Source organism: Neofelis nebulosa, chromosome 4 (genome assembly GCF_028018385.1).
Source record: "Neofelis nebulosa isolate mNeoNeb1 chromosome 4, mNeoNeb1.pri, whole genome shotgun sequence".
In the NCBI taxonomy this organism is placed as follows: Eukaryota; Metazoa; Chordata; class Mammalia; order Carnivora; family Felidae; genus Neofelis; species Neofelis nebulosa.
This window is the reverse complement of record NC_080785.1, coordinates 12,182,832-12,209,149: the sequence shown is the minus strand read 5'-3', so window position 1 is coordinate 12,209,149 and position 26,318 is coordinate 12,182,832. Positions and strand designations below refer to the sequence as shown.

General features: G+C 51.6%; 1 protein-coding gene across 2 annotated transcripts; it reads right to left on the bottom strand.

Moving 5' to 3' along the window:
• Window positions 1-8: 8 nt before the first annotated feature.
• On the bottom strand, window positions 9-16,532 carry EPHA1 (EPH receptor A1). 2 transcript variants are annotated; one of them, XM_058723984.1, is made up of 18 exons: window positions 16,384-16,531; window positions 15,238-15,305; window positions 10,515-10,796; window positions 8,153-8,555; window positions 7,755-7,910; window positions 7,124-7,468; window positions 6,843-6,970; window positions 6,435-6,585; window positions 5,429-5,525; window positions 5,148-5,206; window positions 4,262-4,387; window positions 3,247-3,432; window positions 3,024-3,085; window positions 2,696-2,902; window positions 2,357-2,506; window positions 1,910-2,103; window positions 366-521; window positions 9-276 (listed from the first exon to the last, which is right to left on the bottom strand). In XM_058723984.1, the coding sequence occupies exons 1-18, from the start codon at window positions 16,463-16,465 to the stop codon at window positions 198-200; spliced, it is 2,931 nt and encodes a 976-aa protein (XP_058579967.1). In that variant the 5' UTR covers window positions 16,466-16,531; the 3' UTR covers window positions 9-197. The 2 variants fall into 2 exon arrangements, with proteins under 2 accessions (XP_058579967.1, XP_058579968.1); XM_058723985.1 differs by lacking the exons at window positions 9-276; window positions 366-521 and adding an exon at window positions 550-789 and having other exon boundaries at window positions 16,384-16,532.
• Window positions 16,533-26,318: the final 9,786 nt, after the last annotated feature.

Below are 26,318 nucleotides of genomic sequence, written 5' to 3'. Positions count from 1 at the left end.
CCCCCAATTACCTTTTCACTTCTACCCCCACCTCCCTTTTTAAAACAAAGGCTCCTGGGTCCAGAGGTGAGTTCCTCAGGCAAGGGTGGGCAGGAGCAGCACCGAAGGCCTACATCTTGTAGGATGAGGGGAGGGCCATGGGGAGCGACCATGGCCCCATCCTTGCTCTTTGAGGCCAGGGTAGGTGCAGGAGGGGCTCAGTCCTTGAATCCCTGAATACTGCAAAGGATGCGCTTCTGGTGTCCCGGCAGCGTGATTCCCATCTGTGCCAGGTCCCTGTGGGCGACGAAAGGGGACTGTGAGTCTGGGCTCAACCCCCAGCAGCCCTCCCTGCCTGGGGCCCCCTCTCCCCCCGGGGTTCTCACTCGGCCGTCAGCTCCAACACACACTCCATGGTGTCCAGCCCAGCCGAGCGGAAGTGCAGAATGTAGCGTTTCATTCGTATGGACTCCAGCCACTCAGGGACGCTTCGATAGGGGATCCCATCGGAGCCACTCAAGCTGGGAAGGCGGAGCGTCACCCTGTGGGACAAGGGGTCCCTCGGTTGCACGGACGTGCAGGGGCTGTCTGCAGCTTCCTGCCCCAGCTTTTCTGAGATCGGGGCTCAGCCTCTGAGCATCTGCAGCCAGCATTCAAGTTGGGTGTCTGAGCACAGAGATTATCTGGACTTTGTGGATTAGCCTGGCCATTGTCTGCGAACTCATTTCCTGGCCCAAGTCCTGGTGTGCTCACGGCAACAGGCAGGCTGACGGTCCTGTGGCACTGATAGACTCAGGGGAGGTGACAGCCCTGGGAGCCCCCAACAGAAGCATGCCATCAGCCCATCTCCCACAGGAGTGGCCAGTCCTGAGTGACTGGTGGCTGGTTAAGACTCAAGCGTCAACCACCACAGTTGAGAGGAAGCAGACGGCAGGAGAGCGGAGGCTTTAGAAGCTAGGCATGGTCCTGCCGTTTTCGGGGCGGCCCCCTGACTTCTGGGAGCAGCCACGGCTTGCCCCCTCCACCTCGGCTGTTATTCTTGCACTCCGACACCCTCAAAGACAATGAGTGTTGCTGTGCTAAAGCCAGCCAGGGCCAAAACCATTAGCAAAGTAAATCTGCTGGGGGAAAAGTATTCAACATTCCAGAAAGATTAGCACACGCAGTCTCCAGTATACGAGGGAGTTGTTGCTCCAAAAGATAGTTTCAAAAGCTGGAGCTTGGAGCATATTTTCTCCCAGAAACAAGGTTATATATGGTGGTGTGATATGGAGGCCAGCATGCCAGGGCTGGTTCACCCGATCCAGCATTCAGAGTCCAGCCGTGCCCATCTCCCCCACCTTACTCCTGCCACCAGTTCATTCTCCACATGCCGGCAATGTTTCTGGTAAAACACGATGCTGACCATGTCCCTCCGACTTACAAGCTGGTCAATGGTTCTCTGCGCTCAGGGTAGAGTCCAAACTTCTCAGCAGAGCTGGTCCCCCTTGCACTGACCCCACCATCTCTGCTGGGACCCTGCGCTATTTGTAACCGGTCTGCCCTAAGCTCCCCAACCCAGGCTGGCCATGTGCTCTGGGAGACCCCACGAGGCTGTCCCTCCCTCGGCCATGACATGCACACATCCCACTGTCTAGCACTTGCCAGCTACTCTATCTCCCCCACCCCAATCCCCACCCAAGTGAACAAGCTCTCTGGAGTAGTTATCGGGTCGTAGGCACTGTTTATATGTGCTTTCCATCTCTGTGCTTGCTTTCTATCCTACCAACCCAGACTTATCAAGGATGGGACGGCGTCTTCTCCCCAAGGGCAGATGCCGCACTCTGTCCACAGGTCCACAGGCCTAGCACTCGGTGAATGTTGCTGAACGCCCATTTTCCTTCTGCCAGATCTGCCCTCCGAATCCCCTTGCCCTCTCCAATGTGGTTACCTGGGATCAAAGTTGGCAATGGTCCTCAGGGGGTGGGGGTTGGCAAGCAATTGCTCCAGATGTGCCTTCAGCTGGTGGAAGGAGGGCCGACGGGCTCGGTCATAGGCCCAGCAGTTCTTCATGAGTTCATAGAGAGGGGCAGGGCAGTCCACGGGAGGGGGCAGCCGGTACCCATCCTCAATGCTCTTCATTACCTGCAGCAGGGGAGCAGGGAGGGGCCCCATGAGAAGCCTCTGTGCACACAAGATCACTGCGATAGAGCCTCTACCCACCCCCTGACCAGTAGGAAAGAGAACAGGGAGTAAGACAACGGGGACAGAGGAGCAAGAGTGCAGAAAGGCTGGGTCAGGGAGAAAGAATAGGATGTCTGCAGGAAGGGGCCACGGGAAGGTTGGGGAGATGAGAAGTCAGTCAGGGGTGACATGGGGAGGACTACCCCAGGCTTACCTCCTGATTGCTCATCTCCCCGTACGGTTTGTCCCCAAAACTCAGAACCTCCCACATCACAATCCCAAAGCTCCACACGTCGCTGGCCGTGGTGAAGGTGCGATGGGCAATGGCTTCGGGGGCTGTCCAACGGATGGGGATCTTTCCTCCCTAACAGGGCATGTAGGGCAGAAAGGTGATGTGTTTCAGGGCAAGGAGGGGCGCGAGAAAGCACCTGTGCAAAGGGATGAGTCATTACTGTGTCCACAAAAGCGTGCATCCCATACTCATACGTGTGTGACTGTATGTATGCCACACAGTTGCATGCGAGTATAGACGCAGCGAGCACAGGGCTCTAACCTGGGTTTCGTAAGTGCCATCAAAGTTGTCCAGAAGGCGGGTGAGGCCAAAGTCAGACACCTTGCAGCACAGGTTCTGACTCACTAAGATGTTCCTGGCGGCCAGGTCCCGGTGGACATAACTGTGGTCGCTGAGGTAGTTCATGCCTGACGCGATGCCCTGCAGCATAGCCACCAGCTGCCCAGGGACCAGCTGGTCTTCCTGCTCCTGTAGCAGGGTGAGCGGGCCAGTTAGGCACCGGGCAGGGTCTCCTCCTCCCAAACCAGGAGCCCAAACCCAGGCATCCATGGTGCGTTCCTCTCCCCAGCTGGCTGTCCACCCTCCTCACCCTCAGGAAGGCATCCAGGGCTCCGTTCTCCATAAACTCCGTGATGATCATGATGGGCTTTCCTGAGACACAAAGCACAAGTCGGCCTGGCAGCCTCTACCCATCTCCTCCCAGAACCAGACTTCCTGCCCTTGGCAGCAGATCTCCCCTATGCTTCCGGTGCTCTCATGCCCTCCCTTCCTCCTCCTTCCCTCCCCATGCTCCTGGAGACCACTGCTCCTACTCTTGGTGACGACGCCTTCCAGATGCAAAATGTGTGGGTGGCTGAACTGGCCCATGATGGTGGCCTCTCGAAGGAAGTTCCACCACTGGCCGTCTGGAGATGTGTCTTTCAAGGTCTTAATGGCCACAGTCTTGCAGTCCTGGCTGGGGATCCTCAGGGTCCCTCGATACACTTCTCCAAACTCTCCTGGGTGGAAAGAAAACAGGCCATGGCCCGATGCCCCTGGGGGGACAGGTAGCAGTATCCTCTAGCACTCTGGTTCTTTTCTTCGCTGGATCAGAAAAGTGGCTTGCCCTTTGTGGGACAGGGGCTTGGGCCGTACTTCCTAGGGAAGGGGCCAGGAGTCTGGAGGAGCGGTGCAGCCACACAACCTGTTCGGCACAGTGTCCCAGGTGAGCAGAGTTCTCAGCTAACAGTAGGTGCTCGGTAAATGCCAGGTGAGTGCGTGTTGTGCAGTGGCACCGGGCTGTGTTTATAAAGGGCGGGGTGGGCCGGGGCCAGTGCGCCAGTGACTGGGGAGGCTAACCATTGCCTCCTCTCGCGCGAGCTCCTCCGGTCACAGCGCAGCTGGCTTGGCTGCAGAGCCAGCAAGGACACTGCTGAGCTTTGTTCTCTGCTCAGATCCGTTTCCTCTAGTGACCCAAGGGATCAGGGCAGCCCAAGGACACTGGGCCCCTGGTGGGGTGGAATGCGGGGCGAGGGAGGCTCTGAAGCTCTCCCACGTTTGGGAACCATCTGAGAAGAGCCTGAGCCTGGGGACGACGACCCCTCTGCTGACAAAGATGATGTGTTTAAGGCTGTTCATCAGAAACTCCATAACCACCAAAGCAAACTGTGTAGGAAGCAGGGGCTGCTTGAGGACATCTGATAAAGGGGTTACAGCATGACCACAGCAATTCGAGGAAGATTCAGGGTAGAGCAGAAAGGAAACTCATCTAGGAGCTCTTGGGTCAACTGACGGGCCAGCCGGCTCGCAGCTCTGTGCTGCCACACACAGGGGACCTGCGGGGCTCACCTTCCCCTATGACAGTGTCCACAATCAGCCAGCCTGGATCAAGCTCCTGGGTGAAGTCCAGGGCTCCCTGGGCAGGGTCCTCATATGCTTGGAGGTCCACATACGGCTTAAGCCACAGCTTGTCCTCTGTAGGCAGAACAGGGGGGCGGGGGGCTCACCACAGGAACTCGAACTTCAAGGCTCAGGAGTTTTTTTGTTCCCGTAAGAGTCCTGTTTTGGCTAAAGTGGGAGAAAGTCTCTGTCCTTAGCAATGAGGTTCTTCCTCTGTCTACGCGCAAAGTTCTATGTCCTTGCCCCCAGAGTCCCAGGGCTGCAGGCCAGAACCTGGGGCTGAAAGCTGTTCACAGCCTCGAGTTACCCAATCTTTCCATGGCTTGCTGACCACACTTCAAATCTCTTGCCCTTCCTCCTCACCCCTGCTAGCCATACTCCTCCAATCACTCACACCTCATTCACATTCCCAGACAAGCCTCACCCTCACCCTGTTACTCGGAGGGACCACTGCCTCCCCCTTTCGTGGGGGCACCTAATGAGGTGACCGGTAGGAAGTCCACATGCCTCGGAGGACTTCAGGGAGCCTGCCAGCACCCCCCTTCCCACCAAGCCTCGGCCAGCAGACCTGGCCAGCCAGGGTGTCGGAACAGTGGCACCAAGAGCTAACAGGTAATTGCACAGAGCCTCTGGGGGGCTATCAGTACAAAGTTAATTAACCAAAGTTAATTAGGTAGCAAAACGGAAAAGCTCCAGAGACCACGGCCCCGACTCGTGCTCCCAGAGTTGGCTTGGCAAATGTGGGTTCTTTGGTTCTATCCCAGTGGCGCCTCCCAAGCCCATACCCCCCCCCCCCCCCCCGCCACACACACACACACAGGTGCCCTGGGCTCACCTCGGTTCACGTCAGTGACGTGATCACGGGGCCTCTGCTGGTGTCGCCGCTGAGCTTTCCTGCAGGGGTGAGGGAGCATTGCTTTAGAGTCCCGGGACTGCCGCAGGGACCCACGGAGCTCTGGCTGGGTTTTACCCACAAACCACAGGGGCTGGGGGCACAGGACGGGGTGGGGGAATGCTGGAGGGAGCTTTCATACTAGCGGAGGGGAGGGGTGTTGGGGCTGCATTCCAGGGCTTCTGGGGCCCCGGGTGGCAGCCGGCAAGGGGCAGGAACAGCACCTTGAGCGGAAGAAGAGCATCCCCAGCAGCAGAGCTATGCCCAGCAGCAGCCCAAAGATGATGGCCACAATCTCTCCTCCAGTCAGGCCCCTGGAAACTGTGGCACAGGGGGTGAGGAGGGCTGGAGGGCTCAGAGTCCACTGGGACGATGAAGGCTACAAGGGCACACCCAGGGGCAGGTCCCTCAGTGGGCCTCAGGTGTGTGTCCCCTGTGCGAGGAGATGGGGGAGTGTGGGGGGGGAGCATGCGGAGAGGCCTCACCCTGGGGCCCCTAGCTTTGGGCTGCCTGGTGACAAGCATGAAACCGGGGGGCTAGGAGGTTTGGCAGGATCCTGGCTGGCAGTATCCAGCAGCAGAAGGTGTTCTGAGGAGGGGCGCCTGGGTGGCTCAGTTGGTTTAGTATCCCACTCTTTTTTTTAAGTGTATTATTCATTTTTGAGAGAGACAAAGAGAGTGGGGGAGGGGCAGAGAGAGAGAGAGAGAGGGAGAGAGAACCCCAAGCAGGCTCCACGCTGTCAGCGTGGAGCCCGATGTAGGGCTCAGACTCACAAAACATGAGATCATGACCTGAGCTGAAACCAAGAGTCAGTCGCTTAACCACCTGAGCCACCCAGGTGCTCCCGGTGTCTGACTCTTGATTTCAGCTCAGGTCATGATCCCAGGGTCGCGGGACTGAGGTCCCAGGTCCTTGCTGAGTGTGGAGCCCGCTTAAGATTCTTTCTGTCTCTCTCTCTCTCTCTCTCTCTCTCTCTGTGTGTGTGTGTGTGCCCCTTCCCCTGCTTGTGCTCTTAAAAAAATGTCTGAGATTACTATGGGGAGGGGGCTTTGTGGGAATCCATGTGGGGCTCTCTCCGCTGAGGCAGTTCCTATGTGTACGTGCATGTATGTGCATATGCACATACATAGCGGAAGAGGAAAGGTCACTGATTGGAGCAGTGTTTGAGAAGCCTCAGTGGGATGACGTGTGCATGAGTGTTTGGGGCAGAACACAGGATAACCCACCCACCTGGCGGGCTTGTCCGGAACTCATGGTCAGGGGAGAAAGGGCCAGGCCCTAGAGGGGTCAGCATTCGAACTCTGACAATGTACGTGGTGTCTGGCTGCAGTTCGGTCAGCAAGACCCTGGGTTCTAGAACCATCTGGTGCCTTTCTTCGTCCTGTGGATGAGAACCAACGGAAACTGGGCTGTGCACAGAGAGATCTGGTGGAGGCGATGGCAGTCTTGGGATCATGTGGACAGGGGTGGCTTGGGGAATGGTCAGGGCAGGGCTGTTTGCAGGCTTTGTCCTGAGAAAGCCACACTGTTCACTTCGGCCAGTTCTCCCTCCGTCCCATCACCCAGGCTAGGAATGGTGAGTTGTGCCCCAGAACAGACACCCAGACACCAGGGACTGTTTCTCTGCCTCATCCTCACCTGATTCAGCACATGCAGCTCGTAGCTCAAGTTCCCCCCTGGACTGCGGGGCCGGGACCCTGCCCAGGTCAGTTCCAGCTGCCGTGGCTCCTTCTTTACCAGCCTCAGGGACAAGCCTGACAGTGACTCTGTGAGTCAAGAGGGTTCCAGGGGGTTTGGGAAGAAAGAAGAAAGAACCTAAGTCGCTTTTTGATTGCTTTCTGCCCGTCAATCTGTCTCTGTGGTCCTGAGCCCTTCTGGTTTCCTCCAGTCCTGTCCTGACCCCTGCCCAGGTCACTCACCTGCGTGCCCCATGCTGATGCTCAGTGAGGTGCTGGCATGCGTGGATGGGCCAAACCCCGACACTCCATTCTGGGCCTCAACGTTAAAGGTGTAGTTGGCATAGGGTTCAAGGCCGTTGACACGCACGGCCGGTGCCGTGAGCCCGCTGGCTCCCGGGGAAAAGCGCACAGTTCCCCCGCAGGGTTGGCAGGGTCCCCCGTCCACTGCTGCTCCCCGACACTGAGAACACCCCACACTGTACCTCACATCCTGGCGCCCCCCCATATCTGCTGGGGGTTCCCAACGCAGGGAGAGCTGAGTCCCCAAAACAGAGAAGCTCAGGTTTCGGGGAACTGAGGGGGGCCCTGTAAGGAGAAGAGGGGCCATTAGGTGGAACCAGCTTTGCTCTCATCTAGCCTGCTGGCCCCTGCCTCCTCCCACCGCTGAAGGCCTTGCTGGGAGATTGGATTCAGACCCAGCTCAGCTCTGCATTCTTCCAGGAAAGTGGGGGGAGGGGGAGGAGCTCTAACGTCTGGCACTTTAAATGGTGCTCAATTTCTGAAAAGTTCCGGAAAACTTCGACCTTAACATGGGCTCACCAAAAGTCCTGCGCTTTCTCACAGATGGCCAGGCCCTCCCCCTTGGACTCACGCGTGCACGCCACTTGGGGGCCCTCCCCCAGGGCTCGGAAATGGCCGCTCTCACAGGTGCAGACGGTGGCCCCCTCCGGCTCGGCTGTGCTGTGCTCTGGACACTTGAGACAATGTGGTGCATCTGTGTCTGCCCGGTAGGAGCCGCTAGGGCAGGCTGGAGGGAGAAAGCAGCAGAGCCATGGTTGGCCAATGTGTTTACAGGCAGAATCATCCCCATTCGCCACCGCCTCCAATCCTCTGTACCAGAAGCACCCTGCATGTGTCTCCTGGGGTGCTCAGCCACACAGTCAACACTTCACGGAGATGGAGCGTGGACCTCCTCCCCTCCCTCGGCACCTGGAGGCCCTCCCCCGAGTGGCCCCTGCAAGTGCCCACCACCTCCTCCGGCCTCCTTACCCAGGCATCCTTTACCGCTGCTGCCTTCCTCGTAGCCAGGCTCACAGTGGCATCGGCCCACGGGCACCAACCACTCACCCTCCGGACTGCAGTGCATGCGCGGTGCACCCGCCGGACCAGGGCTGGCCTGGGCATGGGGCAAGCAGGTCCCTGCCACTTCCACCAACCCGCCGGGTCCAGGCAGTGTGTCAGGGAATCGGGCCAAGCCCTGCACGGCCTCAGGACAGCGCTGGTAGAACACCCTTACAGACACCAGGGCCACGCAGGCACCTGGGTTGTGGAAAGCGAGGTAGAGGCCTCGGCGGGTCAGGCGGCCCAAGGAGCAGCGCTCCACGTTCAGCTTCACGGCGCCAGACGCGAGGTCTCGGATGGTGAAGCTCTGGTCTGCAGCCACAGTGGTCACCTGGGAAGGAGAGGTGTCCGAGAAGGGGATGGTAAAGTTATGCTTCACTCCCACGGGACAGAAAACAGTTGTTTGCTCTATACTTTATAGTTCAGGGGCGCCTGGGTGGCCCAGTGGTTGAGCGTCTGACTTTAGCTCGGGTCGTGATCTCATGGTTCATGAGTTCAAGCCCCACATCGGGCTCTCTGCTTGTCAGTGCAGAGCCTGCTTTGCACCTTCTGTCCACCCCGCCGCTCCTCCCATGTTTGTACTCTCTCTCTCAAAAATAAATAAACATTAAAAAAATACTTTAGGGGTGCCCAGGTGGCTCAGTCACTTAAGCCTCTTACTTTGGCTCAGGTCATGATCTCACGATTTATAGGTTCCAGCCCCATGTAGGGCTCTAGTCTGACGGCTCAGAGCCTGGAGTGTTCTTTGGATTCTGTGTCTCCCTCTCTCTCTGCTCCTCCCCCACTCATACTCTGTGTCTCTTTCTCAAAATAAATGAACATTAAAATATAAAATAAATAAATAAACAAATAAATAAATAAATAAATAAAGTATAGTTTACACAACTGTAAACCAAGGGCTTATTACTTGTGAGCTACTGGCTAAGTGTCTTATGTGTGTTATGCTGTTGAGTCCTTGCAATAAACCTACGAGGTAGGATGGATTACCATCCCCACTTAACAGATGAAGAAACTAAGGCGAAGAGAGGCTAGAGACCTTGGACAAGATCACACAGCTACATGATGGGACTGGTAACCAGGCAGTGAGACGCTATAGCCCATATAATTTCCACTATTCGAAGGTGTTCCCAGCGTCTGTGCCAATGAGGTGATCAGTTATGAAGTGCGTCATCATTCATTTATTACTAATAACAAACTTTACAACATCTTCTCTTTGGGAAAAAAAAAAAAACAAAAAAAAACGAGAGCACGTCCTATAATAATATGCTTCTTACGCTTTTGCATTCCGGTACGTCTTCTTGAGTAGGAAAGAGAGGGATAGTATTAGAGAGAGAGCCTGCAGAGAAGTGTCTCCCTACACAGCTCTAGGTAGACCCACGGGGGTGTGTCACTCGCAAGCAGCCTGGGTGCTGATAGCAAAAGTCCAAATACCTCCACCAGGGAATGCCGTTATCTCAACGGAGGCAAAGCCGCTGAAACAGATAAGGCCGGCACTATTATCATCACTATTTTAAGACAAGAAAACCTCTCAGAGGTTAAGTGCAGAGCGCAAAGGCCGGACGGAGCAGAAAAGGCAAAGTAGCTCCTCCTTATCCGCGGTCCGGCTTTCCCGGCTTCAGCTTGGCAGCTGTCAAAGACTGCAGGGCTGTCAACCACGCCTACGAGCAGAGACTCCTCCTCCTGACCTTGCGTCAGAAGGTCAATAGTAGCCGGGTGCTCCGGCTTCACGTCACGTCACGTCACGTCACGCCACGTCACGTCACGTCACAGGCTGACGACAGGACTCAGCGGTGCTTCGTTCCTCGCTCCCTCTCCTGGAGAGGCGTTTTGTCATCTCGCAGCGCCACGAGGAAAGGGGTGAGTACAGCACGTGAAATATTTTGAGACAGAGGGGGAGGGAAAGAGACTATACTCTGATAACTTATATTACAGTGTACTGTTATCATTGTTTTATTTTATTACGAGCCAGTGTTGTGTCTCTGGCTCCGTTCTGATTTATACGTGAAAGCTTAACCGCGGGAATGTATGTATCGGGGTTCAGTACTGTCTGTGCAGGCATCCCGGGGGGGGGGGGGTGGGTCCTGGGAGGTATGTCCCGCAGGTCAGGGGGCCTCTACGCTACTCAAATCCACCTCTTCTGATTGCTAGTCCCGCATTCTTGTCCTTATTGGACACCTAGATCCTCTTTCTCTTTCTTCTGCCACTGTCTCTTTTCCTGAGCTGAGCGGGGGCAGGAACCAGTGTTAGGACCAAAGTGGCAGGGGTGGGAGGTGGGGCGGGGTAGATGCACCTTCTGGAACAAGGGCCGTCGGAGCTGAATGCCCACGTCCTGGTCGCTCTCCATGTACAGGAGGTTGAAGGTCTCCTTGCAGCCCAGAGGCCTGGCTCCCCCGGGGAAGCTCTTACAGTCCCTCACGGTGAATTGCAGCTCCACATGGACACGCGAAGCTTCTTCCCCCCGGTAAATCCAGTTGGAGCGCAGCCAGTGGTCAGTGTCCCCGCCATCTTGCAGTGGGCAGTCCTGGTACATGTAGAGGGGTGTCCCATTCAGTATCTGCTGTACTTCACTCCACTGCGAGAAGGAAAAATCCGAGTTAGGCTCCATCCAAGTCATCACCTGCTCCCTAAACTCTGGTTTTCTAGAGCTGATGATGGGGAAGCTGGTGTCAGAGCTCCCCCAGTTCACCTGCTTGTCCTGCTCTCTTCCCCCCCCCCCCCCCCCCCCCCGGGCTCCAGGAGAAGCTGCTAAATGTTTAGAGTCAGGATTTATTTGGATACAGGATGAGCAAAACAATACCCCCATGCAATCTGCAGCCAGCCCCGATCTCTTCAGTGAGCCCACTTCAGCTGCAGAAGTATGAGCACCGCTTTTTTACCTGTCTCATCAGTCAGGATTGTCAAGTGCCCCAAAGGCCGACTTTTATGGCAGAAACTCATTCACAAAACCTTTCTGCCTATTTGTGTAGAAAAGAGGATACTACTTTTAACATTAAGGCCCCTAAGCTTTTGGAGGGCACGAACAAGCATAAATCTCTTCTGTAGGGAAGGAACTCACCCTCTCCAATATTCCCTCCAGTTATGGTCACTATCAAAATCAACAATGGATGGGTTTGCTTGGACTCGTAGACACCATCTAGTCCACCCCTGTTAACTGCTTTTACATGAAAAGCATTTTATCTTTATTTATATATTAAAAATTTTAAAAATGTTTATTTATATTTGAGAGAGATAGTGCACAAGCAGGGGAGGGGCAGAGAGAGAGATGGAGACAATATGAAACAGGCTCCAGGCTCTGAGCTGTCAGCACAGAGCCCGATGCGGGACTCAAACTCACGAACCGTGAGATCATGACCTGAGCTGAAGTGGGATGCTTAGCCGACTGAGCCACCCAGGAGCCCCAAAAGCATTTTATTTTTAAACTTAGTAATAACAATGGCTAGCACTAATACAGGACTTACCACGCACCAGTCACTGTTATAAACACTTTCCATGATGGACACTGAGTCACAACGAGGTTAAGTGACTTGCCCTGTGCACTCAGTCATTAGGAGGCAGAGCTGGGATGTGCACCCAGGCACTCTAGGCTCCAGAGTTTATGCTTTTTTTCTTTCTTTCTCTTTTTTTTTTTTTTTTAAAAGTAGGCTCCCTGCCCAGTGTGGGGCATGAACTCATGACCCTGAGGTCAAGAGTCACATGCTCCACTAAGCCAGCCAGGTGCTCCTATGTTCTTGATCATTTTATTTCTAAGGGCTAATTATTAAAGTCAAAGAAGGGGCATCTGGGTGGCTCAGTCTGTTAAGCGTCCGACTTCGGCTCAGGTCATGATCTCAAGGTTCATGGATTGAAGTCCCACACGGGGCCCTGAGCTGACTGTGCCCAGCCTGCTTGGGATTCTCTCCCTTTCTCTCTGCCCTCCCCCCCCCGCCCCCAACATGCACACACTTTCAAAATAAATAAGTTTTTTTTTTTTTAAGTCAAAGAATAAACATATATAACATAAAGTGAAAGTCCTCCCACCCGACTACCTCTTCACGGGAAGTTATTCTTAACAATTTGGAGTGAAGCTCCCCAGACCATTTTCAGTGCCTCTAGAGAAACGTTTGAATGTTTTTCTGTGTTTTTAACATAATTTTTTAACCTGTTATTTTGTAACCTACTTTTTGTTTTTAACAAATAAAAAGTCTTTGAAAGATGTTCACGAGAGTATAAAAAGATCTACCTAAGTCTTTTTAGCAATCCATAAAATAGTATTCCATTGTATGGATGTACTGTAATTTATTTAATTATTCTATTGTTGGACATTTAGGTAGCTTCTAGTTTTTTTTTTTTTTTAAGTAAACGTGTAGATTTCTATAAGATTTCTGTAGAAGTGCTGTATTAAAAGGTAAATATTATAAACTTTGTAAGAAGATACTGTCAAATTGGCCTCCAAAAAGGATTTATCAATTTATACTTTCACCAACAATGCATGAGGGCTCATTTTTTTTTTTTTGAGAAACTGGATATTGAAAGATCTCTTTACTTTTGGCCTCTCTTATGGACAGAACACAGCTTCCTGCCATTTTAATTTACATTTCTTTTGAGAAGGAGGCTGTGCGTTTCTATTTTGTTCATTGGCTATCTGTATTTTTATGTAATTATGTGTTTGTAAACTTTGCCTGTTACCTTTTGAGTGTTCATTTGGATGAACCTTTTTTTTTTTTTTTTACATCATAGATGCTAATCGTTTGCTTGAAATATGTTTCAAATGTTTTCTTCCTGTCATGCCACTTAATTTGCTAATGATATCTTTGATGTTGGCCTACATTTACAAATTTTACATAGTAACGTCTATCTTCTCTCCCTTTATGAATTCTAAGTCGTGTATTTTGCTTGGGAAGCTCTCTCATCCCAAACTTACAAGGATCTTGTGTATTTTCTCCTCATATTTCTGTGGATTTCGTTTTTAGGTTTAGATTTTAATCTCCTTAGAATTTATTTTTTGGTGTAAAGTATGAAATGGAGATGTAACTTCACATTCTTCTTCTTCCTTGTTATTTTTAAATTAACTTTTTGAAAAGTTTACTTCTTTATTTTTGAGAGAGGGAGTGCATGTGAGTGGGGGAGGGGCAGAGAAAGAGAGGAGAGAGAGAATCCCAAGCAGGCTCTCTGCTGTCAGCCCACAAGGGGCTCAAACTCACGAACCCATGAGATCTTGACCTGAGCCTTAAAGAGGAGTCTGAGGCCCTTAGAACATCTTCTGTAAGGGCCTTCATTGCTACTCTCAGCTCTGGGAAAAAGTAGGGGAAAGCACCATCAACTGAGAATTGGGTGGGGTGTGGCAGGGGCAGGAGTATATGAGGTACATAATTTTGCGCTGTGTGAGGCAGTTCAAAGATTGGGCAGGGGGTGTCCAGCAGTGAAGGCATCCGGGGCCTGTTCTTAGCAGGAAGCTGTGATGAGGAAGCCCAAGGGGAAGGCATGGCGTGGAGGTCAGGTGGAAGGGTGGTAGGCGGTTAATGTGCAGCTCATTAGCTAGATTGTCATGGCTGCAGCTGGAGCCCGGAGGAGCAGATGTTCCCAGCTGTGACTTGCCTTTCCCAGTTCCAGCGGTGACAGATGGGGGAGAACCAGCTGCCCAGGATCAGCAACAAGGATCCTTTCACTTATCACTCGGGCTGCTGGCTGCTACATGGGTACATTCTGGTGAGCCTGAATCTGAGTGCATGTGTGTGAGATGAGGGGAGGGGACACGGCAGACATTGGGAGTCTGTAACTGCTCCCGTCTTCTTGCCCTCCCGGTGCAAATATATTATATATGTATGTAATGCACATGTATGCATATGTATGTGCATATATGCATTACATATGCTGTTTGACCTGAGCTGCACAAGGGGCCTTGCTTCCACTCCAGCCCAATTAGGGAAGAGTTATTTGGGTGGGGGTGGCCGGGGCACAGCGAAGGCCTGTGGGAGCCAGCTAATGGACCTGCAGCCCTCATTGTGGAGTGATTAGCTGCTTTATGAGATGAGGCGCCTATTACGGCTGGCCTAATCCAGGATTTTCCAAGCAGCCCCTCCTGTAGGATACATTATGGTTTAGTCTATTAATTCTAATTATAGGCCACTCTGTGGGAGAACTAAGAGTAGAGCCAGGACCCTAGGACCCAGAGGGAAAGAAAGCAGGTGACCCCAATACCAGAAATGGAGGCTGCGTTCCTACAGGAATAGGAAGGCCAAAGGGGTCCAGGACCAGAGGGAAGGAGGCCCTGAGGCCAGACTCCAGGAAGCTGAGACAGCGAGGGCAGCCTCCTGGGGTTCTGTGGCCAGCTCTGCTGAGTGATGGAAAGGTGTGCTTTGGGACTCACAAGAACGTCTCTCTGCTCACTAGGTCTTAGGAATATCTGTGGAGGGAAGGGACTTGGAGCAGGTTCAGACAGCTGGAATGCATGCTGTGCCTGGGCTGAGGAAAATGGACAAGGTGCCAAGCGCTCAGGGACCTCTAGTGGGAGGGCAGCTTTGAATTTTGGGGAGGCAAACACCCTTTGAAGAACTTGCTGAAAACTTTGGCTTTCCTATCCAGAAAAGAATATCCCCATACATCTATGCAATTTAGGATCCACTTTTATGGGGTTCCTTGACCCTTGACCCTCTGAAGTCTGTCTGTGCAACTCTATTGGGATAGATGGACCTCACATTGAAGATACATCTGGTGTTTTGGTTCTTAGCCCTCAATGATTGCATCCCTGGTCCCGTTCATCCTCTGCCTGGGGGATTGTGGTCTCATCACCTCCCAAGTCCTCCCTCTCTCTGGGGCAGGGAGGGGAGGAGCCAGGCATTGAAGTGTTCTTCTGGGGTGAAGCCTGAACCCCCCCCCCCAAATGTCCCATTCAGGAGGCTCTGACTCACCTCCCTTCCCCCTCCCTGAGGAGACACTTCCAGTTTTTCCTGCTCTTTTCTCCGTTCCTCCACCCACCTCTCCGCCCATTTCCCACTGGCCTGCAGCTTTGAGCCTTCCCCTCCCTTGACACTTACCCCATCCTCTGGGGGATCCAGCAGCCAGCCCAGCTCTCCCTGTGCTGTGCTCGTGTCCATCAGAGTGACTGAAGTGGTGAGGAAAAGGTCGGTCACCCTTGGGGGAGAAGGACCCACACGTGCAACCCACATTCCTCATTCTGGGCCCCCAGCCCCAAGGCTTCAACATCCTGTTCCTAACAGCTGTGACTTCCTGAGGTTTAGCTGGGGAAGGAGGAGTGAAGAGCTCAGGGATTAGTCTGTCTTCCTCCAGAGTGTGAAGGGAGGAAGGCAGAGTCGGGCAAGGGTTGGAGGGCTGGATCCTTGACCAAAGTCAAGGGAGGAAGTGTTGGGAAGCGCAGCCCCACGTAAGGCCTGCACCCTCTCACTCAGCAGTGGCTGGTGCTGCCTGGGGGAAATTCAGCAGCTGCAGAATTGGAAGAGTGTGTGGGCAAGAGAGGATCTCAGCCCCTGGGGGTCCTGAGTGGGTAGGGTGTGGTCAGGGAACCTTACAGGGGGTTCCTGAGTGGGGAGGCTCCTTCCTACAGGCAAATGGCCTGCTCTGCCTGTGGTTGGGGGTGTGCAGTGACGGTACCAGGCGTAGCTCTTGAGCCTGGGAAAATGGGGGTAGTAGGGCCAGAGAGGGTGTACAGGCCTTCACCATTAAGATTTGATCTCTACATCTGGAAACTCCTGCATCCCGAGTTCGAATCCATTCCCCAGTGGCAGGTCCCTCTGCCCACCCCCACCCCGCGCCCCCTCAGGCTTAGGATGGCATAAGGGGACTTCCCACCCCTGACTTCATAGGGTCCGGATCTTTGGGTTGGGCACCTGAGACTGAGACTGCCTGAGAATGAGGGATCCCCACGAGTGCTGGGGGGGGCGGGGCGGGGGTCTGGACGCCGCTTCCCCGCAGCGGTCAGTAGGTCCCTCCCCACCACCAGGCGCAAACTGTTGATCAGGGCGACTGACCAGGGCCACCAGTTGTTTGGGGGTCAAAGACCAAAGACTGGCCTGGCCAGTCGATCGCCTGGCGGCAGGGCAAAACAAGAGCGCTGGAGAGGGGCGCGTGCGGAGAGGGCCTCCGCAGGAATGCCGGCTCCTGGAAAGGGTGCCGGCAGGGCCCCTGGTGGGGGGGGGGGGCGGGGGCGGGGCGGGGGTCGGTACCTTCCTTGGCGCGCGCCCCGGGGGGCAGCGGGGCGCAGAGCAGCAGCAGCAGCCCGAGCCCCAGGGGCCAGCGCCGCTCCATGGCGCCGGCCGGGACCTGGGACCTCGGCCCAGACGGCTGGGTCAGGTCGCGAGGACTGCGCGAGCTGGGAGGGTCGGGCGGGGGCGGGGGGCGGGGCCGGCACCAGGGGCGGAGCCGGGCCTCACCTGGATCACCTTCTTAAAGGGACAGTAGAGCAGGAAGGAAACTTGTTAGACAGGTAATAAACTTCAAAAACCGGAGGCGTCTGGACCGGAATGAGACTGCGGGCGCCGCCTGGTGGGTGGGATTAGGAATCGACTAACCCAGTTCGAATTAACCAGAATTAACCCAGTTCTAATTCTAATCCTAAACTCAACCTTTAACCTAATTCTACCTCTGACTTGAACTACACCTTTGTGTTTCTCCCTCTCTCTTTCTAAAGAAAGCATTTCCTAGCAATGTAATAGCCACGGGGGAAGGCAGGGTTTTATGCTGCAGTAGGGGAGGCTTAGACGACCATAATGCAAGGTGGGCAACAACTCTGAGAGAAGCACCTGGAGACTCGGAAGAGGAAGGAAGCCCAGCCTTCAGGGCAACAGTAGGTGAGTCTTTAGGGAGTAGGCCGTGTGAGCTGGGTTTTCAGTGGCAGAGATTGGGAAAGGCATGAGCAAGGGCCTGAGGCAGGGAGCCCCAAGGTGCGCTCTGGGAGTGGTGAATGGACCAGTTTGACTGCTGGGGCACAGGATTTGTCTTGGGAGTGGGGCAGAGAGTCAGGTGTGTCCAGAGCAGGGAAGGTCTTAGTAAACATGTTACCATGAGCTTTACAGAGCAAAAGAGAGGAATCTGTGAGGGGTTCTGAGCACAAGTGTTAAGTGGGAGCAGGTCCAGCCTGCTTGAGTCCTGTCTAGTTGGAGACAACCCACGTCCCTCCCACCCTCTTGGAGACCTCCTTACGTTATATTTAATAAATGTTTATTCACTTTCTACTTTGCATGCATCAAGCTCTGAGAGACTCAAAGAAGAGTAAGACAGTCCTTGCTCTAAACAAGCTGTTGGTCGGAAGAGGGCATAAAGCCAACACATTTGACTCAAATGACAGATAGGAGTAGACCCCAGCTGAGGTACAAAATGGGGGCAACAGTGGCTCAAATGGGAGCAATACATCTATTTAGGATGGTGGGGGCTCCGCTCCTGGGGCCTCTCCTTCCTTTACCCTTCCCTGGGTCCATCTCATTTGGGTGAATGATTTGTAGTCTTTGTATCATTTCAGTTGTTGCATTTTCAGTGACTGTGGTACATTACAGGTGCTTACTTTATTAATGAAAAATTAATACTTCTCGGGGTTTCTATTTGTTGTACAGATTAAGAATGAGAAGAAAATGGCTTGTAATTTTCTGGCCCAGACTATCCTCGTTGGCATGAATAAATAAATGTAATCCATGGATCTTGGTTGGAAAATTCACGTTGAACAGAAAAGAAACAAAATGGAAAGGAGAGTCCTCCCTTCTTCCACCCTCTAACTCCTCTCCCCAGTGTTAATGGCCACCAGTTGTGTCTTGAGATTCTCCCAGGATTTTCCCCCTAAGCACACACACATGCATGCTTTTAGAATGTATACAGAGGGGCCAGTGGATACGCACTGTTCAGCACCAGGGGCCTCTTTCTAATGGTAAGTACTTTGGGAAGGAGGCCGAGGCTCCTGCAGGCGCACTGGGGTCAGAGCTTTGTGATTTCAGCAGGGAGGAATGGGCAAAGGGTGCACAGCCAACAGAAGGGGGGAAATGGAGCAAGCTTTGGACAATTGCTGCTAGGAAATAAGCCAGACTGTGGTGAGGTAATGCATGTGTTCGTTGCTGTGGTTTGTTAAAGTTACAAGACCCTTGGGACTGAAGGGGGTGGGGTGGGGGCTGCTCCTTGCGGGGAGAGGTGGCGTGAAGAGGGCTGGAAAGGAGCCTTGCTTTTGTTTTTTTTTTTTTTTTTTTTTTTTTTTTTTTTTTAAATTTTTTTTTAAATGTTTTTTATTTATTTTTGGGACAGACAGAGACAGAGCATGAACGGGGGAGGGGCAGAGAGAGAGGGAGACACAGAATCGGAAACAGGCTCCAGGCTCCGAGCCATCAGCCCAGAGCCTGACGCGGGGCTCGAACTCACGGACCGCGAGATCGTGACCTGGCTGAAATCGGACGCTTAACCGACTGCGCCACCCAGGCGCCCCTCCTTGCTTTTGTTTTAAGGTTGCTTCTCTGTCCAGGTTCTGGAAGTGACACAGAAGGGGAATGAAAGCCCACCTTCTACCCCCATTCAGGATGCTCCCAGCTTGACAGTTCCTCATTCTGTTTGTGTGGGCTGAGGCAGGCCTTCGATTTCGGCCTCTGCCCTTAACTAGCACTGCTGCTTTGGTCAGGCTGTTTACACTCTCTGGATCTTAGTTTCCTTACATTGGAGTGATCTCTGAGGCCCGTTCCAGGAAAAATGGCAGGATTTGGAGTGAGAAGACATAGGCCAGCTCATTTAGCTATTCTGTGTCTCTGTTTCCTTAGCTGTAAAACTAAGGGGGGGGGGCGGGTGTGAGGATCAGAAGAGGAGAAAGCTCTTGCTAGCAGTAAGTTACCATACAGACACTGATGTGCTGGGACAGTGTTGGGGGTGCGGCCTACTGAGTTTCTCCTGCAGGGAGCTCCTGGAGTAGAACAGCCTCTGTGACTAAGGCATCACATTTTTTTTTCTTTTAAAAGCAACTTTATTGAGGGATAATTTGCATAAAATGAATTTCACCCATTCCAAGAGCACAGTTCAGTGGGTTCTGACAAAGGCATCCGCCCTCGTAACCACCACCTCACTCAAGATCCAGAACACTTTCATCACCCAGAAACGGTCCCTCATGCCCTTTGCTGTCAATCCCACCTGGGCTCCAGGCTTCCTGTCAATATAGACAAGATCCCTCCCCCGCCTGCAGGGGCCAGAATTTCCTGTAGTCTTCCGAGTCTGGCTTTTCCTTTCAGTACCATGCCCTGAGGTCTGTGTAGGTTGTGGGCATCAGCAGTTTGCTCCTTCTGGTTTGTCGACCACTGTTCCCTGTGTGGATGCCCTGGGGCATAATTTAACAATCCAAAAATCAAACCCAAACAGTCTCCCTCTGCTCTGCTTCCCCAGGAACTCCAGGCCCCTTACCTGACGAGGCTTCCCAGAGGGACACCCGTCTTCCCTCTTAGATGGAGAGAACCCAAGTTTTCTGACCCTGTAGTTCTCATTCTGTAGTCAAGAAGGATGGAAAGGAAAGCCTGCTCATCCCTGCAGCCTCAGACTTCCTGGCTTCTGGCTTCCTCCTGCAGCCCGGACCTTAACACTCCCTTGTTCATATTGTCCCATCCCCCGCCTGTCCCTGCTCCTCCTCTCCAGCTCCACCTGGCTCTTTGCTGATCTGGGATAAGGTGAAATTTCACCCAGCCTAGGTTGAGGCCTTGTATGTCCATAAGACTCTGGTTAAAACACAGCCTAACCGGCAGGGTAACCCAGTAAGCTGCCAGCAACACTATGAAAGCATCAGTGCACGTTGGTTTATCAGATGAATATCAGGTCCTGAGCAAGGGCCTGTGTGGATGGGACCAAACAGCTTTGTTTTGGCTGCTGCGGGCTGGCCTGCACTTGCAGGCAGCACGATCCAGGAGACTGTGTGGGCAGTGGGAAGCGAAGGAACAGCTCTCTCAATGCATCCGGGTGAATTCCGCACATCTTTGATCACAAGGCTAATTTGGTCCTTGCCTTCCCTTCTCCTCTGTGCTCTTACCTATCTGCTCTCTGATCCTGGTTTACCATCAGGCAGCAGGGGTGGGGATAATCATAGTTACCATTTATTACCGCACCTACGCATGCTGCCAGGGCACTTCACATACATTATTTCATTTACTTCTCACACCAACCCTTTGAAGAAGGTATTATTAGTTCTATTTTATAGATGGAAAAACCTGAGGCACAGGGAATTAAGTTACTTGTTCAGAGTCACTCAGTTGCAGAATCAGGATTTGAACCCAGGTCTGTTGGACTCTGGGGCCTTTGGCCTCCAGTTGAGATTCCAGAAGCAAAAGAAGTAGGCAGCTCTTAAATTTTGTTTTCCTACCTCCTTCCCTCTGTCTCCCCTGGCTTGAAACAGCATGGATTAAAAAAGCTTGTTTTCAAACTTTCTAAAATGGAATCATGTAATATGCATTCTTTGGTGTCTGAGTTCTTTCATTTACTCTTATGTGTGTGCGTAAGAGTGTGCTGTTATTGTGTGCTATGTCATCCTCATTGTACGATATTCCCCTGTATAAAGAATAGCTTATTGGGGCACCTGGGTGGCTCAGTGGGTTAAGCGTCTGACTTCAGCTCGGGTCATGGTCTCATAGTTCATAGGTTCAAGCCCTGCATTGGTTTGGACTCTGTGTTGACAGCTCGAAGTCTGCTTGGGATTCTATGTCTCTCTCTCTCTCTCTCTCTCTCTGCCCTTCCCCCGTCCATACTCTGTCTGTCTCTCTCAGAGATAAACATTAAAAAAAAAAAAACCAAAAACCAAAACACCTTATTTTTAAAGACTTCTTGACTTTGTGGTTAAACATTCTACACTTAAATTGCCACACCAGGCCACTCCCATGGTTTATCTAGGTCTGGGTGTCTCTGGGTACCTGAGAGATGTTTGATCTTCCCAGAAGGTACTTCTATTTTTGAAGGGGAGTTCTTGCTAGCCCCATGGTTCCTTTATTGATTAAATCTATTCAGGGGCAGCCTGTGAGCAATGCCACACTGCTGGATTGTCCCCCTTCCTTACTCCTTTGTATGGCCCTCCCGCCTTCCATCTCAGTTTGACAAAAGGAAAGCACCTGATTTATTTAAGTAGCCATAACTCTTCATATCAGAAGTAGGACTGTTTTGTGACAGAAGCAGGTGGAAGTTTTCCCCGAGATGCCATATTTCCAAAAATATCTATTGGAAAGTCCTACTACTAGGGCGCCAGGGTGGCTCTGTCGGTTAAGTGTCCGACTCTTGATTTCAGCCCAAGTCATGATCCCACGTTTTGTGAGTTTGAGTCCTGCAACAGGCTCTGTGCTTATGGCAAGGATCCTGCTTGGCATTCTCTCTCTTCCTCTCTGCCCCTCCCCCATGTGTTTTTTTCCTCTCTCTCTCCCTCAAAATAAATAAAAAAAAACTATTAAAAAAAAGTCCTACTTTTGTCACTGAATCATGTGATTCATCCTGTGATGACCGTGGGCATATCATCTGACTGTCTTGAACCTCAGCTGTCTCATCTACAAAATGGGGGAAATAGTGGTAATGATGCTGGTCCTCAGCACCTACATCACGGTGCATGAGGCGGGTACAAATATGATAAAAGATGCGAGCATATGCTCCTGGCTCTGTCGTGTAATGTAAGGGTACATCTTTTTCCTTTTTGTGTCCTGTGTACAGGGCTGTTTGCAAGATGGATTTGGAGAATCAGGGAATAAGTCTGCTGAAGGAAGGGGCAGACCTAAGTAGTATCAGTCCCTGAATTAAAAGGGTTGGTTGTTTGGTTGAAGCTCAGATCTCAAAAAGAGGCAAGAGAAGAATAAAGCAAGAGCTAAGAGAAGTCACTCTTGATCCATTTAGATTATGAGGCATTATGGGACTAAATATGACATACTTTCGGGACATACTGCAATTCTGCTTGTACTTGTTTTTCCTAAAATTCTATTTCCCTTTGCAATGTTAAAATCCTGCCAAGCATTTTGTTTGTTTTAGAGGCAAGCAGGTAGTGAAAAATCCATGAGCCTGTGCTGCATGCTAGCATGGGCCACGAAGAGGAAATTCAAGGATGAATTCAAGGCTGGGTGGTAGCAGCCACAAAGGAGATGGGGTGACTTCTGGTGTTGATGGGAGAGGCAGCGGGGGAGGGGTGAGGTGGGAATTCCCTTGGGGTTATGCATTCATTCCATCCAAATGCATATTTAGGTAGAGCTTTACCTCAACACCTTCCTCACCACCCCCCTCAACCCCCCCATTCTTAACCGTTCTCTCTCCAGAGGAAAAATAAAACCAGTTTACAATTATCCTATTATTTCATTGATTTCTGGAGTGGCGACAGGAAACCTTGGACAGGTCAGTCGTGTGAAGAGGCTGTGACTCAGAATTCCTTGTACTAATATTTGTGTGCGTCTCACGACAAACCCCGTGCTTCCACCTGAACTTGTTTGCTTGACCGCCTGAGAAGATAGCATTGCTAACCTGAGAAATTAATACGCTCCATTAATGCTTGGGCAGGTAGAAGGGAGGGAGGGAGAGGGAGAGAACAAATGTGTCTCAGTGAACGGGGACAGGTCAGAAATTTAGTAAGAACAAGTTGAGACAAGTGTTAAATACCAGAACCACCCCCCCCCCCCCCCGCCCCGCCCGCCACCCGGGAGAAGAGTGAGAGCTTGGTCCTTGTCAAAATGTTTATTGGCTAGACCACAGGAAGAGGAGAGGGAGTGAAAGACTATGTTTCAAAGTCCATTTTAGTTTAGCTAGTATGAGAGAGGAGAGGGCTGAAACAAACTGTCAGCTTTGTCTTCTGGATTAGGCTAACAGTTTATTTGAAAAATTTACAATTTTATTGCTGGTCTAGGCTGGGAGTTCTGGGAAACTAACCCCTAGAGAGGGTTGGGATGTAGACTGGCAAAATCCACACTTGCAGTTTTAAGCTACTGGTCCTGTGGCCCAGAGATAATGTTACATTGTTGTCCTATAAAAGAATTATTTGATAAGTGTGGATCCTATTAATTGGGCAAAAATTTGATTCCTTTTAAATTTTGCTTTGAAGAACTTTTTTTTTTTTAAATTTTTTTTTTAACATTTATTTATTTTTGGGACAGAGAGAGACAGAGCATGAACGGGGGAGGGGCAGAGAGAGAGGGAGACACAGAATCGGAAGCAGGCTCCAGGCTCTGAGCCATCAGCCCAGAGCCCGACACGGGGCTCGAACTCACGAACCGTGAGATCATGACCTGAGCCGAAGTCGGTTGCTCAACCGACTGAGCCACCCAGGCGCCCCGAAGAACTTTTTAATAAAAGGGATTCTAACAGGGCAATCCATACTTTTTTCTAAGTTCCAGTTAGAAAGTTACTGTTATGAATGCATACACACAGAAACGTGCATGTTTGAACATACAGATACCACCACTTGTGTTAAAAAATGAATGTACCCTTCTCCCAATAGATCCCCCAGTTTGGAAGGTATTCAGGCCATGGGTCATAAAATATGAGCGCCACCTGGTGAGGAGAAGCAGGTAACTGCATCTGTATCTTCAAGTATGCCATCAACAGGTATATTTATCCCATATGAAATCTTAGAGTATCACAGGAATAATAATCAGCACGACATGAAAGTGACAGTGATTTTCATGACTGTGAAAATGGACAGCCCGCAGCGGCGTCCCCGCAGCGACAGCCTCTGACCGGAGGGGAGGGAAGGTCCAGGTGGGAAGGAAGGGAGGGAGGGGCTAGTGATGGTGTGAGGAGGGCATGTTCTACTTTCAGGCTTTGGTTCTGGACACGGGGTGGTGGTGGTTGGGGGGGCGGGTGTGGAGAAAGCAGAAACCCAAGTTGCCTAGGAGGTGCCGGCTGGGAGGAGAGGACCATCGTTGTTTGCAAGGTGTCTGTCAGGTGCAAGCTGGAGAGAGATGTGTCTCCACTCCATTCAGCCATCTTACTCTGGAGCTGCTTGTGCCATCAGAGTGGCAACTGTTTCTTTTCATTTTTCTTCCTTTTTTTCCTTCTAGTCTCCTTCCTTCCCCTCCCTCCCTGTCTTCTTCCTTTTTGTTAAACAATAATTCTCAGGAAGAACCGTTTATTAGACCAAAAACAAAACCTGTACTTATACTACTGGATGTTTCATTTACTTAGAGAGTTGTTTTTTTTAAAGCCAGAATTTATTTTTACCAAAAAATGCTCAACAGCCTTAAAAAAAAAAAAAAAAAAAGGTCCAAATGCCCAGAGATGCCCAGATTTAATTGAGGATAATATGAGGTGGTGTCTGTTGGTTTCTCCATTGCTAAAGCCTCAGTTTGATCCCGGTTAATTATATACCCGAGTGATTCTTCTGGTTGGGCAGTGAGAAGTTCCTCTTTATTTTGGGGAGGCACTGAAAGTTAACGGAAAGGAGTTTTAGGAGCCTTTAAATTCATATTGACTTGCAGTAGAACTCTAGATTTCTGCCTCCTAGATACAAGACTGTGGGCATTTTTCTTACCTCTCTGAGACTTAGACTTCCTCTCATGCAAGCGGTTCATTTGCCTTCTGGGAGCACCTCCGTGTGTCGGGAGAGGGTGCGCCCAAGTGGAAGGCAGCTCCCATAAAACCTCAGGTGGAGGCAGAAGCAGACAGCCACACAAATACAGGAGGCTGATTTTGACAGGAACAATGTCCTCCTGCCACAGGAAAAGGTGGTCTCTGTGTTGGGCCTAGTAGAATGACTTCAATAGCGTAGTTCATTCATTCATCCAACAAAAATTTATTCTGCCTTTACTATGAGGTAGGCACTGTTCCAGGTGCTGGGAAATACCTGTAAACAAGGAAAACAAAAAACCACCTGCGCTCACTGAGTTTACATTTTAGGGGGAGGAACCAGACAGTACACAAATCAATAGGTTTTTCAGATAGAGCTATTGGGAGAACTAAACAGGGAAGGGGATATGAGGAGGTCTCTGTGTATCGATGAGGTGAATTTGGCGCAGGGAATTGAAGGAGAGGCGAGAATGTGCCATACAGGTTCAGATCAGAGGGAAGAAGAACCCATTGTGGCTCCAAGGCCCTGGGTGGGCACGAGCTGAGAGGTTCAGTGAAGGTCAAGGAGACCAGTGTTTCAGATGAGAGCAGGCAGCGGGGAGAGTGGGGTTAGGGACTAGAAGGGATCAGCAAATGTAGGGCATTTCATACCATTTTAAAGACTTTTTGACTTTCCCTTTGAGTGAGATGGAGACCCTGAGAAGGGGGTCAGTCAATGAAGATTCACACTCGGACTAAGCTTTTCAAGGGGCCACTCCGGCTAGTGTGGGCGGGGGCAGGGCAGGGACAAGTTAGGAGGGTCGGTGTTGGCCCATAGAGAGATGGGAGGGCTTGAAGCAGAGTGCAGGGGCTGGCAAAAGTCACAGAGCAGCAAAGGTTGTTTCACGCCAGGCTGGTGGCCGCCATTTGACTGTACAGGGTGGGAAGATGGCAGGCTAGGAAATGGGAGGCTGTGTGGTGTGATGGGCTCCTCTGGGGTGAGGAAGGAGAAATGGGAGATAAGCTCAATTAAGGCAGATTGGAATTGGCCTTGGTGATCAGCTTAGAGTTTGAACTTTTATTCTCTGCGTAACCCAGAGGCAGCAAAAGTAAATTTTGAGCATGGGAGCTACGTGATCAGAGATCAGGGTTTGAGCTCTGGTCGACAATCGAGGAAAGACTACAGGTGCAGAAGGAGGAATCAGAAGTAATGGTCCAGATAATGTGGTATATCTCTCAATCGAATGGGGCCCCCAAATGTGGGACAACTGATCGAGTGGAAGCCAGTGGTGTGGGCAGTGAAAGAATTCACCCAACACAGAACAAAAGAGAAGGTTATTGAATACATCTCAAGAGAGCTGAGGGCTAGAAGCAAAGGAGAGACTGTGAGGCAGTGGTGAGGGGCCACAGGTAATAGGGTGGAGTGATGGGGTAAGAGAATGTATTGAATTTCCCCCATTTTTGGTAATCTTCGGAACTGTACCTGGTTGTAATTGGTCAGTTAGGGCCTATGGGTATTTCGAGGTGGGTTGCTTAATGAGCCTGTTTGCATTCAGCTCGGTGGTCCCTATGGACCCTTTTGTCTTGATCCAGTTTCCATTGCTCAAGCCTGTTGCCTAAAAGTGGCCTCTGCAGGTAAGAAACAATAAGGGCTCAAACT